At 32.3% G+C, this 19553-nt stretch overlaps 1 protein-coding gene across 8 annotated transcripts in view; it reads left to right on the top strand.

The window, feature by feature from the left end:
* The window catches only part of mask (multiple ankyrin repeats single KH domain), a 169109-nt gene that overhangs the window by 44743 nt on the left and 104813 nt on the right, over positions 1 to 19553 (top strand). For 7 of the 8 annotated variants that reach the window (XM_085819879.1, XM_085819881.1, XM_085819878.1 and 4 more), the window contains exons 9-15: positions 2860 to 3049; positions 6229 to 6420; positions 6971 to 7080; positions 10958 to 11173; positions 14460 to 14609; positions 15579 to 15669; positions 16236 to 18077. In XM_085819879.1, coding sequence (XP_085676005.1) covers positions 2860 to 3049; positions 6229 to 6420; positions 6971 to 7080; positions 10958 to 11173; positions 14460 to 14609; positions 15579 to 15669; positions 16236 to 18077 — 2791 coding nt within the window. The remainder of the gene's footprint in view (positions 1 to 2859; positions 3050 to 6228; positions 6421 to 6970; positions 7081 to 10957; positions 11174 to 14459; positions 14610 to 15578; positions 15670 to 16235; positions 18078 to 19553) is intronic. The other variant, XM_085819884.1, reaches the window with a different exon arrangement.

The following is a 19553-nucleotide window of genomic DNA, read 5'->3' as shown; positions in this document are numbered from 1 at the left end:
TTGCTAAACGGTGTGAGTGCACCTGCTTTCGAGAAATAGATTAAAAAATTACGATCTTTTGTTTTACTTATGTCTGTGAAAAAGGTAAAATCTTTGTGTACTTTTCAAAAATCGTACACAGATGTCTTTCCTCCTTTTATTTCCTCAAGGAAATGTAAAACATCTGCAGCGTGTACCATTTGTCATTGCAAATTTTCAGTTTTGCATGGTGGAAGGGCTGATGTTCTTGAACATTTGCATATGTAAATAACAACATGAGTTCCATTGGAAAAAAAAAAAAAAATCTTTCTGTGGAAGCAAAGGACCAAAAAGTCATTAATACTGAATGTCTGTTTTCTGCCTTTTTACTGAAGCACAACATGTTGCTGATTGCATCAGATCATGCTGCTGCTTTATTTAGAAAAATGCTTTCCTGGTAGCTGCATCATTATGAAATACTCAAGTGCAAGGGCCAAAATGACTGCAGCTGTTAAAGAAATGGGTATGGAAATTTAATTTTCAGTTACCGATTGCATTAAAACAGTTCCATTCTGCTCTCTATGAATGGAAGCAATAAAAGCAAATCTAATGTTGTTTCTTTTTTTAATCCAGTGTCTTCAGACGTTGAGTGTAGTTTACTTTCTCTCCCCACTTTAGAAGGACATTAGACAGACTTTAATATAGCACAGCTATTTATTAAAACTTTATAAGATAATGCAATTCCTCAGGATAATTGCTTAGCACTTGATGCTGATAATGCACCAGCAATGCTAAGCTTGAATACTGCTGTTGCAGGCATGTTTCAATGCTGATATTTATTGTTATCTTGAAAGGCATTCTAAAAGGAAGTAAAAATTGAAACAATTCCAACAGCTGCATAATACTGAAATAAGAAAAATTTTGAAGCGTATAATGTACACGCTGACTGTCTTTAAAGACATGCGTACCAAGAATCCTCGACCAATGGCAGCCAGTTCTTTCATTTTTTAAAGAAGCAGTAAATGCTTCTAGAGTTCTAGATAAAAGGCTGTATTAAAAAATTACTACTTCCACTGCTAAAAATAGGTTTGAGAAAATGTAATTTCTGCACCAGTAAACAATTTAATTGGCAGTTCACAAAATAATGCTACAAAATATAAGTGTAAAGCTGATAAAAATTTCTGTCAGCTTAAAAAATTGCTCAAGAAGGGAAACATTTTCCAATTATTGTAGTTTATCTTGTGAAGGACGAATATTTCCGTTTTTGTCTTTGAACCTCAGCAAAGCTTTTTGCTTTTTTGTACAATTCATTTTGCCATCATTTGATGTTCTTTACACAGTTCTAAGAAGCAGAATTCCGTTAATTCAAGCTTTGGAACCAGTGATTTATGATCTGTTTAAAGACATTTTATCAAAGTTTATAAAATCAATCTTTTTGTCTTCTAATTTTATATATGATGTGATTTATGCTAAAATAGAAAATCAGAAGAAAGATGAAGATTTCGTAATTGTGGCTGCAGCTAGCAAAGTAGTGGAAGAACTTTCATAGGAAGACAAAAATAATTTTTATTTCCACTATGAAGCTACTTCTGTCGAGTATGTGACTACATATTACATAAATTTCCAATCAGATGTGATTTTACATACTAAAGTTGCAGATGTTTCTGTTCTGGCAAATGGATCTTTTTCTGGTACAAGATATTTTTGGGTAGATTTTCAGTTTTACTTCATTTAGTCATGAAATATTATGTTATTGAGGTTGCAACTGATAATTGCAATCTCAATTTTGCAGTTTACAATTAGACAACTTGGATAAAATTGTAAAATCAGCTAGAATTGACACCTAATGGAGTTTAATTGGAAAACTGAAGGGTACTGATGGAATTTTAAAGTATAGTGAGCTGTCTAGAATAATGTTGGCCATCCTGACAGTTCCCCATAGTATTGCAGAATGCAAGAGGATTGTCACTGTTGTCACAAAAACAAGTTCTAAATTTAGGTATAATATTAGTAATGACACATTAGAAAACTTTTATTAGCAAAAAGAGGCCTACATGGCAATTGCTGTGAACAAAATTATAAAGTTTCTTTCGTGCCACTGTTCATGGCATTTAAATGAAAACTGATTAAGTTTTTGTTTAAAGCTGTAAATAAAAATGTTTTTTTACATTTAAGTATTTTTGTACTGTTTGCATTTAAGAATTAGTAACTGAACTTTCCGATATTAAATTAGTAACTAATTTAAGTTAATTCATTATTAAAGAAAAGATTTTTATCATTTAAAAAATCTTTTGATTATTGAGAAAAATCGCCCGATTTTTGAGTGTCATGGGTTGGGAAGTATGCTCTGATGATAATTAGCTAAATATCTTTTATTCATTAATGAAATGGCTATTATCATTATCTACAGTATTTTATGGTAATATGGCATATTCAATTATGGTAATTATGGTAAGTATTTTAATATGGTAAGTATGCTATGATGATAGTTACCTAAATATCTTTTATTCAGTAATGAAATGGCCATTATCATTATCTACGGTATTTTATGGTAATATGTCATATTCAATAAATGGTACTAAGGTACTAGGTACTGCCTAAGGGAAGAGATGCCTTCATGGAGGATTTTCTAGGGGAAGCTGGTTTGTGCACACGTTACACATGGGGAAAATGACCAAGCAGTCAAACATGGGATTTGAACCTTGGACCTAACAACCAGTGTTTGGCGTATTTACCGCTCGGCCACTTCTAATAAACATGAAATTAACCATCAAGCTAGTGGACATTGCTCTTACAATGATTGATCACTTTGGGATATCCAAAATGTAACATTTTTTTTAGTTGTTTTAAGTATTTAGTATTCTATTGAATTTCCAGTCAAAGTGTAATTTGTTATTTCAGGTTAATATGCCTGCAGACAGTTTTGAATCCCCTCTTACATTAGCTGCTTGTGGAGGCCATGTTGAACTCGCAATGCTTCTCTTAGATCGAGGGGCAAATATAGAAGAAGTTAATGATGAAGGTTATACTCCTTTGATGGAAGCTGCAAGAGAGGGACATGAGGAAATGGTTGCGCTTTTACTTAGTCAAGGTGATAATAAAAATAATATAGATAATTTTTTGTAGTTGGATTTTATGTAGTATTTATGCTAGGAAGTGAAAGAAAATAAATTATTTTATCTAAATTATATTTATTCAGAAATCAATTCTAGTTCATATACAGGGTGTATCAGTACAGTAGTGACAAACTTTCAGGAGAGAGAAAGTAGACCTAGATGATGGGAAATCACACAGGAATGCATGTTTGGGAACACTTTCCTGCCACGCTAGTGACGACACAAAAATCAAGAAAGAAAGAACATGAACGGGGGGAGACAAAACATGTTTATTATCCAGAGTATAACAGAAACAAAGAAAGAACAGCATAAAGAGATAATGATTTCCGTCAAAGAGGTGTTCGAAATTACAACCCGGACTGCCGGAGGAGTGAGTCCTGCATCACGGTCTGTAGTCGTAATTTCGAACACCTTCTTTTAATGACAATCTTTGTTTGTTTTGGTTCTTATTTGTTGGTTTCTGCTGTACTAAACATAATAAAGCACATCTTGTCTCACTGTTTGTGTCTTTCTTTTTTGCATTTTGTGTTGTCATTATCGCACCAGGAAAGCGTTTCTGACCATGCATTGCAATGTGATTTTCCATCGTCTAGATGTACTCTATCTTTCCTGAAAGTTTGTCACCGCTTTACTGATACACTGTTTTCATCAGAATTTTTTTCCCAACCATTCTTCGGTTTTCTGAGCTAAACTTGAAAGACCACTAAACAGTGGTAGCTTCTTCTAGATTTTGTAGTTTTTATTCTTGACAGAAGGACTGGCATCATTAATGCTTTTATAAGTAAAAAGTTATGTCTTTCCAAAGTAGGTATTCTGTGTTTTCTACCAAATAACAGACATATACAGTTTTGTAACCTTGTGTATTTTTACTTCCTTGTATGAAGTAAAGGAGGTATTGCAATTGTGAAAAATGTCAGGTATCGTATTTCAATGAAAATTTTCATTTTGACTATTCTTAAATCTATCTGAACTATGTTTTTGTGTGACGTGTATGTAAGGTCAGAATAAAGGTCTCTTTTCCCGAAAACAAGGTTGAAAAAAAAAACATTTAAAATGGATTAAGGAGAGCTTTTTCCATGAATGTCTGTATGGTATGTATGTATCTCGCATAACTAAAAAACAAGTAGCCTCAGAATGCTGAAATTTTGTGTATGGGAGTGCTGTAATATGTAGTTGAGCACCTTCCTTTTAGGTTGCAATTGGCTGCATCAAAAGTTTATGAGTAATTTAAAAAGCTGAATACTTAAGCTACAGCTAAGTAATAAATTATATAAATATCCATTTTATTACTGGGCTTGGTGAGGTCAGCTTTTTTATTCTTATGTGTTGGTAAATTCTGCATTTTTTGCTTTAAAAGTGATTGACTTATGTTTTCTTATGTTCCGCTGAAGGATTTTATGCCTTTAGTTAATCTGCATGCAATAATTGTAGAATTATCAAGAATTTAACACTTTGACGCGCGGTGGTCGCGCCTTGAAATCACCAATTTTCGAATTTTTTTTCTCTTCCTTCCGAAATTTTTGAGTGAAAATCAATTGCTTACTGATCTTTTACCTCTAAATAACACAAAATGACTGCAGAATCATACATTTTTTAAGTCTTAGTACTTTAAATCGGATGCTTTTTAAAATTTGTTTTCCATGAGACAAAATAACTTCTTTTTATTATTATAAACAACTTTAAATTTCAAAAGTTATTCATCTCACATCATGATTTCTATCATAAACAATAAAAAATAGCAATGATTAAACTGCACATATAAAAAATCCTCTATATGTATGGCATTTGCTTTGTGGTTTCAGAGTGCGACAACTGCAACACTAAAGCATTGTGTCAAAATGCTCACATTACTCTAGAGGCTCGGTGGTTGCGCCTTGAAACCACCGCTTTTCACAATGGCATTTGCTTGCTTCTCAAATAGGAATGTTTATTTTTACCCCGATATAAGTAAGTGGTTTTGAAACCACAGAGTTATTTTATTACTAAACAATACGTGCACCTGCCCAGTAAAAAGGTCTTTCTTTTCCAGAGATTTTTCTCTGACCTCAACACACTTGCTCCTCACGCTAGTATTGTGATTTTATAAATTATTTCCTGTAATTTAAATTTAATGTAAATATACTTTGCTATAATTAAAAATAGAAATTGCGTAAAGTTTTATTTAAATTAAAATTATTTTCTGAATGTTTTGGGACGAAATACAAATAAAATAAGTATGAATAGGAAATGAATGATCTGTACCAAAGCCAACAAGACCAAGCATCCACCCATTAACATAAAAAAACCACAAATTTCATGTGCCAGATGAAAAGAAACTAAATAACGCTGGACATATACCAGTGAAATTCAGATCCAATCGGTATGCATTTTATAGCACAAAGAAGAAACCTCATAGAAGAAGCTACATGTGCGAAACTTGCAGTGTGGGTCTATGCATGTACCAAAAAAACAAAACATGCTTTGAACAGTGTCACAAAAAATATTTGTTCTTTGAAATTAAAAAAAAAACTTCTCCCAGTCTTTTTTTTAATCCTTATTTTACTGAGTTTTTTAATCCATGTAGCCAAACGTCTTTATTATGTAGGTACTTATATTTTCACTGCTATAGAAAAATTATGTAAATGTTTATTTTTTAATTTTTCTGACAATTTACTTTGTAAAATATATATATATTATGCAATTCCAACATACATTTTTTTTTTTTTTTTTAATTCGTAAATTTCATCAGAGCACAGAGAAAAATAAGTTTTTCCCCATTACTATCTAGGTAAGTTTCAAATCCTAGATGCGCGATGGTTTCACAGTGCGACCACCACCCGCAGAACAGTGGGCAAGAGTAGATTTTTACTTCCTTGTACGAAGTAAAAAGGAAGTATATTAATCGCGAAAAGTTTCAGGCAGCATATTCAATGAAAATATCCATTTTGACCGTTATCAAATGCAATTTAAGGATGTTTTTGATTGATATCTGTAAGTAAGGACAGAATAAAATACTCTTTTCCTCAATGGCAGTCCTTCATTCTGCTAATTTAAAACAGAATCTTTTGCCTTTTTTTCAGGTATTTTCTAGGAATCTGATCATACTTAAAAAAACTCTGTAGAAATGAAACCTATTGCTGTCATTGCATTCTTACAATTTTTTCCTCCTTACCAGGAGCTGATATTAATGCTCAAACTGAAGAGACTCAGGAAACTGCTTTGACGTTAGCATGCTGTGGTGGGTTTTTAGAAGTTGCAGATTTTCTTGTAAAAGCTGGTGCTGATATAGAATTAGGTGCTAGTACACCACTAATGGAGGCTGCACAAGAAGGCCATCTTGAGCTTGTCAAATATCTTATAAGTGCAGGTAAGTAGTATTAAATTCATGACATGCGTCATTCCATTGAAAACCCATTTTAACTGCAGTGAAATGAAGGTGAATTAAAGGGAAGGAATTATTTAAAAAATTTGCCACATTTAATATGAGAATTGAGAACATTTTCACATGTGAATTTTTAGTGATTAGTAAATCTCATACCACACTACCTGTAGTATTCATTGAGTTACGGAGGAAAATAATCATTTAGTATCTTGATGCCTTTTTTGTATGTGTGCGATACGATTGAAAAATTTCAGTTATTTACACTGAGGTGGATACAAATTAAATTAGAATTTTCAGATTTCAAATAATCTGGAGCTCAGTGTATAATTTTTTTATACATCTAAATTATTTAAGTTTTTATAATATAAATATACTATTTAATATCATAAATTTCACTTCCATTTTTCATTATGTATACTATATGAATTAACATGTACTGTTTTCAGTTATTCATGTGAGTATTTTAAAAATTTTTATTCAAATAGTAAATATGTAACTGCAAAGTTTCCTAATATTTTTTATTTTTATTTTATAGGTGCTAATGTAAATGCTGTTACAGCTACTGGTGATTCAGCCTTAACGTATGCATGTGAAAATGGTCATACTGATGTTGCTGATGTGCTTTTGCAAGCTTATGCAAAACTTGTAAGTATACTGAGAAGTGGCTTTTTGAGTCCCAGATGTTTTTAAAAAGTAGTTACTAATTTTTATTAATTCACTAGTGTCGTTAATTGTTAGGTATTAAAAGCATAAAATCATGTAAATTTTAAGACACTGCAAAATCAAATAATTATTTTCCAAAAAGCTATAAATATTTGTCGGAATTATATTATAACTACTTAAATAATCTAATTGAATTATAATAAAATGATCGTGAGTCCAGTTTGATGTCATATGCTCATACAGCAAAGCAAACTGCTGTTTTTTTTTTTTTTTTTTTTTTTTTTTAAATATGTACCCTTTTAATTGGTACCCACTGTACCCTTTTAATTGGTAAAATGCTAGGTTGTTAATCGCACCACACAATTTTAGATTACAATAACATGTCACATAAGAGAAAATAGCCAGCAGAAGCTGAATGACATGTTGCCAGCAGGAAAGCAGAGTAGTATAAGAGGATGTGTAGTTAGTTGCAGTACTATTATAAGTTTGGAAAGTCTTAGCAGATATCCTCTTAATTGGTTAACACTAGGGTGCTTAATGTGCTTCAGAATTTTAGATATGCGGTTACATCTTACATAAGGGAGAATACCTAGCAGAGGCTAAGCTACATGTTGTCAGCAGAAAGGCAGATTGGTGCATAGTTAGTTGCTGCACTATCTATAAGTGTGGAAATTCTTTTAGTTCTTCTTAGCAGTTGAGCAAAAGATTTCACACTCTGGTTACTGCAGGGAAAAAGCATAATGATACATGACACAATATGGAGCCTTGAAAAGGGGATGCGTGTAATTAAAAGTAAGAATTTAAAGGACCATTCTAATTAAGTTTAATTTGGTAATAAATTCTTCTTCCATATTTTTATATTATATATATGTGTGTGTCCACCTGATCTATTTAGATGATATGGATGAGAGAAGAAAGAATTTTCCAGTGATGAGTTGGTGATAGCATTACAATGTATAATGACGTTGTTGCAATCAAGAGTAGCTGGCATGACAATGAAGTATATTTTATTTCTGAACAAAAACAGTTTTCTAGAAGCACATTCCTTAGAAATCATTCAACACAATGGGTGCAGTCTGCACTCTAAATTTCTATATATACATGTCAAGTTTTTAATTGTAAAATATACAGCTATGCAAGAGATGTGTTTTAGGCATGAGCAGGCGGAGAAAGAATGTGTATAATGTAGCAGTTGGAGTGTTTTGATTCTGAACAGCTATTCGGCAAAAGCCTCAGCAATGTGAAATGCAGCAGGCAAAAGCCATGCATTACTGAGCCTTTGAAGGGTGTTGTATTCAAACTAAAATTGGTAATTAAAAGGTCTTTCAATTATTTAAGGTTATTTTCTTTCATATTTTATGACTTATATATATATATGTATGTATAGCAGGGTTGCCACGCTACCTGGAGAACCGGGAAAAGTCAGGGAATTCGAAAATTGACCAAAATATTCAGGGAAAAGTCAGGGAATTTAAGTATTTTTGTCAAAATCTGGAAAAGTCAGGGAAGTTCATACAACGATCCCGCAAAAAAAAAAAAAAAAAAAAAAAAAAAGAGAGAGAGATTTTTGCGCCGACGTCGGAAGAGGTAACTTTTTTGGCGAATTATGCATCACGTGAGTGTCATTCGGGTAGCTGGCATAGAGCCAATTTTCGCAGCTCCAATTTGATTGTCTTTTAGAAAGGCAAAGCAACTTTTGGTTTCCAGTATTCTCGAGAATCGCATGTGCAGTGCATGAACTAAAGAAAGTACCTGTTCTCGTATAAAACAAAATGGGTTTAATCCTAGTATACGGTACTATAGAGGTTAGAATCAAAGAATATGTATTGTAAAGAAGGAAAACCTCTCTGCAACAGACGTGGCTGTGGCTCCGTTCCATCATAGAGGGAAACAGCTGTGCATGTCTGATATATCTGTCACCAAAGCTCGAAACCGGTGTCGAAGTTCGAAGGTCACGTTATCAAGAGTTCATAAAATGAATATCGTTTAAAATTTCTTTAACCACTTGCGCTAAAAAGACGAGCCACGCACGTCAAGATGCTTTCGTCTCAAACCGCGAGCGACGTGAACACCATGTTGATAAGCATTTATCGCATAAATGAAAATAACGTGGTGCACACTGTTTATTTCTCGAGTTACAGCTCTGGATTGCACTCGCAGATGCGGAGCGGCGTAAATGAGACACTTTACCGCTTGTTATATTGTAGCGCACGGCACCGTAACCGTGAAGTTTAGTCTTAGCGCAAGTGGTTAAACTCTAAAGGAAAAGAAAATATTTTTTCGCGCAAGTAAATTAATTCATGGATTAGTTATTTTCAGAGGGAAAAAAAAAAAAACTACGAAAATCCGTTTTTAAAATTATTGCGAAAAATCCAAGAAGAAACGTCCTTTGATAAAACGTTTCTTCTTGGATTTTTCGCAGTAATTTAAAAACGGATTTTCGTAGTTTTCTTTTTGTCAAACAGCGTTTCTTCTTAACACGCGTTTCTCAATTTCCTGTACACATCGCGGAGAGGGAAATTCTGACCGCCAGGTTCCGTCGCCAAATCCCTTGGAAAATTTTCCCTCCGCATTCTAGCGGCGTAATAGCATTTTACTTGTATGGAACCTTTTCTTCTTTACGTAGACGTTCTTTGGTTAGAATAATAATGGGATTTGGCAACATCTTGATGCGCAGTAAACGGGTCATTTTGGTCTTGGCGACAATTTTCAAAATCGTGCCAAAGCCTTACCGTATACTAGAATTTTACCGCAAAATCTTTTTAAACCATTTTTTTTTCTTAATAAATACCTTGCCATTTTGCAGTAAAATAAAAAAATAGTAATCAGTCATCTAGGCTAGACATGTAATATAACTATATTCGCTAAAATATAGATGATTATTCTAATTCAATTTTTAAGTAATTATTTTTATGTTATTCATATAAGTTAATGTTGCTTCTTCCCTCTAAATTTATTTATTATTAGTAAATAATATTTCCAAATTTCAGGAAATTTTCTCTGGCATAATCCTGAAATTAATTATAGCAGTATGATGACATAGCATCACGAAATTTAATGCACATATTTTTTCCTTATGTATGCTGCAAAATAAATATAAAATATCTCAATTTATTAAAATAGATTTCTTTCTCTCGTTTAGCTGCAGAATGTCTGCAAAAAAAGCCTTATTTTTTTCCAGATTGGGAAGATTCTAATCTCAATCTTCAGTGGAGAAAACAACAACTATTATAATTATATTTGTGTTTTCAAGTGTTAAGGTTTTAAGAACATACCTCACGCAAATTAAATTTACCTAAAATCTAACCTAACTATTTAGCATTGCGTTGTGATTTATAAGGACCGGATTAGCCTCGTGTTGAACTGCTGATGATCATGAGTAATAATTAAATAAAACATACATTTGTTATCCAATATATATATCTTAAATTTTATTAAGTTTCTTAAGTGGAAAACTAAACAAAATTATCAAACAAAGTATACCAAGAATAATTAAGAATAAATGTCCTCTGGGATTTATTGAATAATTAAGTGAATTTGCTACACAATACAAGTAATACCATAATTAATTTACCTCTTAGCACAGCCAACGTACATTACGCGGATAGACTGGAATTTTCTTGAAACACACCTGGAAAACCTGGAAAAGTCAGGGAATTTCATTCTCCTGTTTGAGTGGCAACCCTGGTATAGTTAAGTAATTACTAATTTTCTTGCCTAGTTATAATAGCTAACAAAAAATATTCTTAGTCCCCCCCCAATTCTTAACAGAGTTGTATTTATATTTATAATCATTTCCTTGTATGAAATGATTTATGTAAGTAAAACTAAGTTAAACCATCTGTTTTTAAATTTACAGGAGCATGAGTCCGAAGGAGGGAGGACGCCTTTAATGAAAGCTGCACGAGCAGGTCATCTCTGTACTGTACAGTTTCTCATAGCCAAAGGTGCAGATGTTAACAAACAAACAACAAATAATGACCATAATCCTTTATCTCTTGCTTGTGCTGGTGGTCATCTGCCTATTGTAGAAGTTCTACTGACTCAAGGTGCAGATCCAACACATAAATTAAAAGTATGAAATATATTTTTTGTATATTTTGTTACAAATGTTATTTTATTGTAACGTTTAGTTAATCAGAATGCGGCTGTGAATGAAAAGTGTTATGTGGAAATTTGTCTTCCCTTCCCCAAATTCATGAGTTATTCTTATGGCAATTATGATTTTCTTTCATGTTTGGCAGTTTGCACACTTTTTAGACAATTTTCATTGTAATTACAGAAATATTTTATCTGAAATTATTATATTTTAAATGTTTCATGCGATAACCCTTATTCTTCACTATCTTTCTACGCCATAATTTCGAAGACAATAAACCCTTTTATTGTATTGAAAGAGGTACTTTATCCCATTGCTTACAAACAGCTTTCCAAAGTCATTGGAACATTGGTGACAAATTAGGAGATTTAATAAGGATCTGAGTGAAGGATATAGTCTTGATACCCATTTCTTGTTCCATTTTTTCCAGAAATTTAACAGTAGATTTTGATGTGTTGCTGCTTCGTTCATTTTGATGCAGTTCTATTGATTGATTGATCACATTATGTGTAAAGAGAAAATAATTCATAATTAAAAATGTTTTTTATAATATATAGAGTTGATTTTAACATTTTTTTTTTACTCTCTTTATTTTTAATTTGCCGTCATATGAAAATCCAGCAGTAATGGTAGGCCCCTTAGAAAAACTTCCTTTAGATTCCTTGAACCATGTTTTAAGATTTTTTTCTGCTCTTTGATGGATCTCTTTTTATTGCAGTCATGTAAGTACACCCAAGATTCATCTATTGTGACAACATTTTCCATTTTTGTCCATATAAATGTTTCTTATAAAGAATTCTGGAGCTCGATATGTCATGAAAAAAGACAATGCGCATTATGTTTTTTCACCTTTTCAAGATTCAAATCAGCATTAATCATTTTGTTTACAGTTGACATTGAATATTTTAATGATTTGGCAACAGTCCTGTGACTTGGCAGGTTTTCGTTTAACATTAAATATCTTACTTTTGCAACATTACAAATATTCCATTTTCTCCTTGGATATATATTTAGAACAATTTTTCCGTTTGAAGCTAAATTTTGACCTTTTTTTTCTCCTTTAGTACTGGCAACATTACCTATTATAGCCTTAGATATCTAAAAACCATGAATTTCAGAGCATTTTTTAAATACCTAGATACGAAAAATTTTCTTTGGAAATAACATAAACATAGCTTTCCATCCATCTCTTCTTTAACCCTCTCAGCGTTACGGCCGGAAAATTCTGCATACAAGGCTGCCTTCTATATTCATTATACATGAATATTTCTGCTAGTTTTAATGTATCTGATTTTGGTTTGGATGTATATTGGAAGAAAAGGAATCAAGGTACAAATTGAGAGAGTCATTTTTAAATTAAAAAAGAAAATACCACTTATTCATGACATTTTGAGGAACTTTGAAATTTCAGGGCTAAACCCGTAATGCTCGGAGGGTTAAAGTGACATTTTGCATGAAAACAAAACTGTCAAATAGCAGACAATAATTTATACTTTCAAAAATATAGTTGCATTAAAAAAATTCTTAAAAGCAGATTTTTTTTTTTCCCCCTAGCAAAGCAAAAGTATCTAAAAATGTGCAAACAGCCTCTGTAGTTTCACTTCTAAGAACTAAACAATCTAATTCAACACGAATCTGGCTTGTCTAAAGAAGTGAGATTCTTGAAGATTGTTGCTTTTGTAATTGCTGTGAAAAACTCTTTCAAAAGTGTTTCATTTTTTTTTTTTCTGCTGCCTTGTTCTTTGTTTCATTAGAAAAAAAAAAAAAAAAAAAAAAAAAAAAGCTGCGATGAAATTATAACTTTTCGTAAGAAAAATGAGTGTTTAGTTTAACAATGTTGATAATTAAATAATCTGCTTTGAAAAAAGAGTGAAAAAATAGTGAAATTATCTTCCTTATTAAAGTAGTAATCATTTTATATTTATGAAAATTACAACTTTTTCAGAATAGGATTTTATTTGAATATATTCTTGAATCAGTTTGTTTTGTTTAAATTTCTCTGTGAATTTTCTTATTAAAATAGTAATAATTTCATATTTATCAGTATTACAACTTTTTCAGAATATGTTGTTTACTTTTCTCTGTGAATTTTCCTTCATAAAATGAAGTACTGTAATAGCAAAAACTTTTGGGTATAATATTTCAACTGAAATATCTATTTTGACTATTTTTTGCTTAATATCTGTACATAGAGAGAGAATGAAGGACTTAAGCAGATTATAAAATAGATTTTTTCATGCTGCATGTATATATGTATCTTGCATAATGCATAGCTCAATTATTATTAGTAGTATGTTAAAATACACCCCAGTTTTTTATTGCAACTGACAGTACCTAGAAATATATACACATACCCTTTACCTGGTTTTTGCAGTTGGTCATAGTCATATACTTCTAGTTACAGAAGTGTTTTAAATGATAAAAATATTCATGTTTTTGCCATGTCAGATTAAAAGGAAAAAAAAAAAAAATTTTTTTTGACATACAACGAAATCTAACTTTAAATATGGTCTGTGTTTATGTTTGAGAAGTTTTATACTCATTATGAAGAAATAAAAGTACAAGAAGTTTGATTCCTGCACCACTAAATTTGACTGGGATAATTAATTTCAAAATTTGCAATTTTTTTATGTCATTTTCAACTTGCCTTTTGGAATCAGTTAATTAAATTAGAATAATTTGTGGAAATAAGTTTCACATGTTCACGCCGGTGCAGGCCACTAGTGGCCCGCACTAGTGTGTCTCATCGGGCGGCACGTACCACCGGTGGCCCGCACTGCTGTCTTATCGGGCGACGCGTGCCACCGATGGTATGCATTCAATTGTATTATTAGACGCTGAAAGTTAAGATAATAAAAAAATTAAAGTTTTTTGTTATAAAAACTTTTTGAATAACAATTATAATTAATAACTGTTAGCAAACATACAACTTGTATACAAGTCTGAACAGGTAATAATCGTGCGCCGCCAGATGAAACGAGGCAAAAATTCAAGCGTCGTCTTACGGCAAAGAAAATAAAAATTTGCCCCGCTGTGAACGTGTTAAATGAAGTGTGGCAAAAATTGTGCATAATTTAATAGAACGTACAAAGAAGTCGTGTTCCTGTAGTCTTTTTTTTTTTTTTTTAATCTAGTTTTAGTGCTGTCATTAAGACTTATAATAGCAAATGTATTTACATAATTTTTAAGTGCTTTAATTGTTTATTATGAATGATTTATGTAATTGATTAAGAGATTCTTATTATGAAATATTTCTTTTCAGGACAATTCAACTATGCTCATAGAAGCCTCGAAAGGTGGACACACTGCTGTTGTACAGTTATTGTTAGATTACCCAAATAGTCTGCTAGCATCTCCACCTCCACCTCCTGACCTTACACAAATTCCTAATGCTTCTCTAGAAAGCACTGAGGTCAGTGCTGCATTACTGTATATGAGAGTAATTTAAAATTATTTGATGTCAAAAAATTTTCATTAATGTATTTAAATAATCATTAATGAAAAATCTTAAATATTTGCTAAAAAGATCTTAGCAAAATATAAGAATTAATCTTGAATAAATATTTTGCTAAAAGATCCTGGCAAAATATTTATATTTATACTGTATTAGTAAACTGAAAATTCTTTTTTGATATAGTTTCAGATGGGAGTTTTTAGGCACATTTGTGTAAAATATTTGTCTAAGCGGTGGCTATTTTGTTATTTTTCCTTGTAATGAAAACCTTAAAAGTTAAACATGCAATGTGGGTGGAAGATATTTGTTTTTGACTGGCAATTTTGTGTAGCTTTAATGAATTTTTTTTAAAAAAGTGGGATTTTTTTTTCTTCAAGTTCTTGTATTTTAACATATTTTTTAATATTTACCATTAAGAGAAATACCTAAACTTCGATACTTTTCGTAAAAATGTAGTCAGTATAGTAATAGCATTTATGCCTTCACTAATTTTTCTTTTAACCTTTAAAAAATGTATGCTAAAAGTCTGTTTATACATAATATCATTTTATTAAAATCTATTTATTCATAATGGATATTATAGACTTTGAAAAATAAATAAAAAATATATCATTCAGTTAAAAAATGAATCAGGATTAATGTTAAATTTCTTCCACCTTATCTCATATATTGTATCAATAAATAAAATGGGAGGTTTAACACTGCGTGTATGTATAGTAGGTTTTCCCCCCTTTTTCTCAATTAAAAGATGTCATTCGTTTTCTTCTGTTAAAATTTGCCAAACTGTGGTGGCTGCACCAGTATGTAAGCATGGAAAATTTTCAACAGTCATCAAAACTTATAAAAAATTTTCTTGTAAGTATATTCAAAATATAGATAATTTTCTTTCTTATTGGATTAACTGAATTAGTTTTAAATCATAAATAGGCACCAAGAGTTCCTCCTCATGGACTTGCTGTTTTTTCTCCCCAAGAGCCTGAGCAAAATTCTGTATCCAATAATTCATACAGCATACAAGGTATTATTTTTTGTGTCTTATATTGTTGTTTCTCTCTCTCTCTCTCTTTTTTTTTTTTTTTTTCTTAGTAGGCATGAAATTATAAAATACTAGCTTTTAACATAAGGTATTTAAAATGCACTTTGAGTTAAGCTTTAAAATGAGTAAGATTGTTGAGAAGTACTAAATTTGAGTTAAATATTTTGGTTGCTGAATTTCTGGGCTGGTTTTAAATTTTAAAAGAGAAATTCTTTCCAAGGTGTTTTTGAATTATTTGCTGAATTAGCACCTGTTAAGTGAAGTATTTGTACTTCAGCTGTTGGAGATGTTGAATATTTATTTTATTTGTACAATTTTAATATACATAACAGTATACTTATTTAGTTCTGCCTGATTATATAAGATTTCATGCTTTAGATAATTTAATTTTCAGTAAAAAAAAAAAAAAAAAAAAGATCTTTCATTAAAACATTCCTTAAGTCAAATACTGCTTGAGCACTTACCCATAAACTGCATTATTAAAGTGCTATACTTGTATGTATGTATGAATGTATACATGTATATAGAACTGATTGTTTTGCACGCAGGTCCACGCATTCAGGATCTTCTACGCGAGTCTCTACCTAATTCTTCTCAATCCGTACCAAAGCAGAAATCTATTCAAAGGAAGAATTCTCTTATAAAAAATAACGAGGCCCCCTCCTCCTCATTCTATGAAAATGTTCGTTATCATTATCGTAGCAAAAGCAATGCTGCAGCACAAGTTAATTCTTTGTCCATTCAGGCTGAAACAGGAACACCAAAATGCTTGGTGGAAAATGAATTACCTTCTTCTGTAGTAGTCAGTGGAGGAGGGGGGAATATGGAATCTGAAATAATGAGCTCGGATATGAAACCTAGTGAAAGGCTTGAACAGTGTATTAATTCTATGATGAAAAAAGCCGAGATGCTGCATCCCAGTCCAGAAGAGCAGATTTTCCAGAAACAACAAATTCTTGAAGAATTGCAACGGGTTGAACGAGAACTTCAAGAAAAAGCTCAAGCACAGCTCTTGTTGACAGCACAACATCAGCAACATCATCAAAACTTACAAGGCCTGGGAACTTTAGTTACAGGAACTCCTACAATAACTACTCTTTCCAGCAACTCTTCAAATTCATTTCCCAATGTGTCAGGAGCACATACACAGCAAGTACTCATCAATTATGGTACAGTTCTAGACCTTCATTCTTTGTCCTCTCTTACAGACATTTCTTCCATGTCAAGCCATTTTCTTCGATCAGCTGCGATCACAGCTGCTACATCAGCTGCTGCTACATCAACTGCTGCCTCTATTACATCGCTTGCTGCTGGTAATACCCTTACTGTTCCTCAAGCAGTACATGCTCAGCAATTTTATCAACAGCAACAAAAAGCTCTCCAGCAGCAATCTGTAATTACAACGACCACACCAGCTGCTGAATATTGCAAGTCTCGCGTTGGTAAACCAGCAAAACAAGCTAAAACAGCAGTCATGAAACAAGTATTACAACAACAGCCTTTCCAGATGCAGTCAAGCCAGTTGCAGAATGAGACAATTGACCCACAAGATCATTTTGAAGAAATCAATTTGAGAAATATTGTTTTCAGTGAACAGCAACAACAACAACAGCAGCAGCAGCAACAACAACAACAACAACAACAGCAGCAGCAGCAGCAACAACAACAGCAGCGGGAACAACAACAACAGCAGCAGCAAATGCAGTTGCAGCAACAATTACTGCATCAGCATTCACAGCAACAATTTGTTTTATCTGAAATTACTCAAAATCTAACTCTAAGAGGAACCAAATATTGCGAAGGAGCAATAGCTGGAATTATGCATGCAATGGGAGGTTTTAAATTAACATCAGATAGTACCCAAACTCATAATATTCCAATGTATGATCCTGTAGCTGTTGGTCAAGCTCTCTTACAGCAGCAGCTTCAGCAGCAGCAACATTTGGCACAGCATCAGCAGTTAACTCAAGCAATGCAGGAAGAAACAAAAAGGCAACAGCAGCCGCAGCATTATGAAAAAAATATTAAACTTTTGAAAGGGAAAACTAGCAAACTTCAACAGCAGTTGTTAAATACAAGTCAGCCATCTCTAATATCTCAACAAGCAACTCAACAGGCAGTCAAACAACAGCTTGCTTCCTCTTGTGGTGAAACTTGCACTTTGGTTGGAAACATTCCCATTGATGGAACAGGTGTTTTAACACTTAGTGGAATGGCATCTCCTGCTTTTCCTGTATCAATAGCTGTTTCACCTGTATCCTTATCATCTCCAGTGTCAATAGCTACAAGTTGTGGAGCTTCATTTACCCATAATTTATCATTAGATGAAGGGCTAATGGTTGCTGCTCCTGCAAGGACCCTCCATGAAACTTTAGGGGATATCATGTCTGGTATGTAGACACTTTTATTCTTTTTTCTTTCTTGAAGTGGATGTTTATGATAATGTTATTTAACATTTTTGCAATCCTATTTAATGAAAGTAATAATTTGTGCTTAATTTTTTCTCATTCACTGTGCTCTAAGTGAGATTAAATTTAATTGCTGAGCTGTTGCTGAATTTCGGAAAAAGCATTCTAAGCTCACGTTTTTTAGAAAGTTATTTAAGATTCCTCAGTGTTCATTAATCAAAGGTAACTGTATTACATACTGAAAAAAGGCTGTACAAAATTTGATGTTGTAATGCAATATTTCTCAACCTGTGGTATGTGTGTCCCTAGGGGTATGCGATATGGGTTATGTGGGGGGGGGGGAAGAAAAGATGTAATGGGGAACATTGATAGATGACAGAACAAAGATAAAAAGCTGTTGTCACTTAAGTAACTATTTGCAAAGAACCCCTTGGGATTGACTTAAAAGAAGAATATCTTGAACTATTCAACAAGACATTAATTGTAACACTATTCTGCTATCATTCACAACCACTGTATTAGTGGATAGTGCTTTCTTGTTCTACTCTTACTTTAAAAGTAAGTACAGGAACAAATTTTCCAGCATGAGTTCGGACTTGAGACTATGTTTGTTATCTTCCAACCTGGATTTTAAATTACTGAAGGCTGCGAAACAGTCTCTCATTATATGTGATTCCATTTTTTTAAATTTAATTAATTATGAATAATTACCAATACACCATTTTTGCATAACTAAAGACCTATCAGTATTACAATGTTATTACCGTGCCTGCAGATGTTGTAGGTATTAATAAATATACATAACAGGGGTGAAAATGGAGTAGTTGGAGTTAATGGTGATAGGTCAAGGGGCATGCGAGTGGAAAAAGGTTGAGAAATGCTGATGTGATGGACAGTTGGTTGTAAAAGCTTTGAAGAATAGCATTTTAATCTTCATCAATAATGTTTGAAAATCAAATTACTGCATACTTCTGAATATAAACTGGTAAATTTTTTGCTGCTAAAGTGTGAGAGTATGCTTATATACTAATTCACAATGATTTACAAATAATTGAAAAATTTAATTCGTCAGTATTTGGCATGAAATTTTCAAATTTTCTAGGAATTCCTTAAAGTCTGTGTGTGCTACAGTCAAGTGTAAGTGAATCACATTGTCCATCATTTCACAACTATGTTATCATCTACTTTTTAGATATCTTACTCAGTGCCATGGTTAACATTACCAACATTTTATTGTTATTAATACTATGATAAAATTATTCTGCCGTCTTCCTTTTTTTAATTGAGTAAAAACCATTTCTCACCTTCGGTACTTCCGTAGGATGTAATTCAGTAAGACAATCATTTATTCAAACTTTTAGTGGCATGCAACTGTTTCTATAGCTTGTGGTTCTTTTTAAAATTATGCTTGTACACCTGTTTTTCAGTTTTAGCTAAATTTTTTTGTTAAAAAAAAGC

The sequence above is a fragment of the Stegodyphus dumicola genome, chromosome 7 (assembly GCF_044657685.1).
Source record: "Stegodyphus dumicola isolate Sdum_Otavi_A_Nest chromosome 7, ASM4465768v1".
NCBI classification, from domain to species: domain Eukaryota; kingdom Metazoa; phylum Arthropoda; class Arachnida; order Araneae; family Eresidae; genus Stegodyphus; species Stegodyphus dumicola.
Note: the sequence above shows the minus strand (reverse complement) of the source record. Positions and strands in the feature narration are given on the sequence as shown.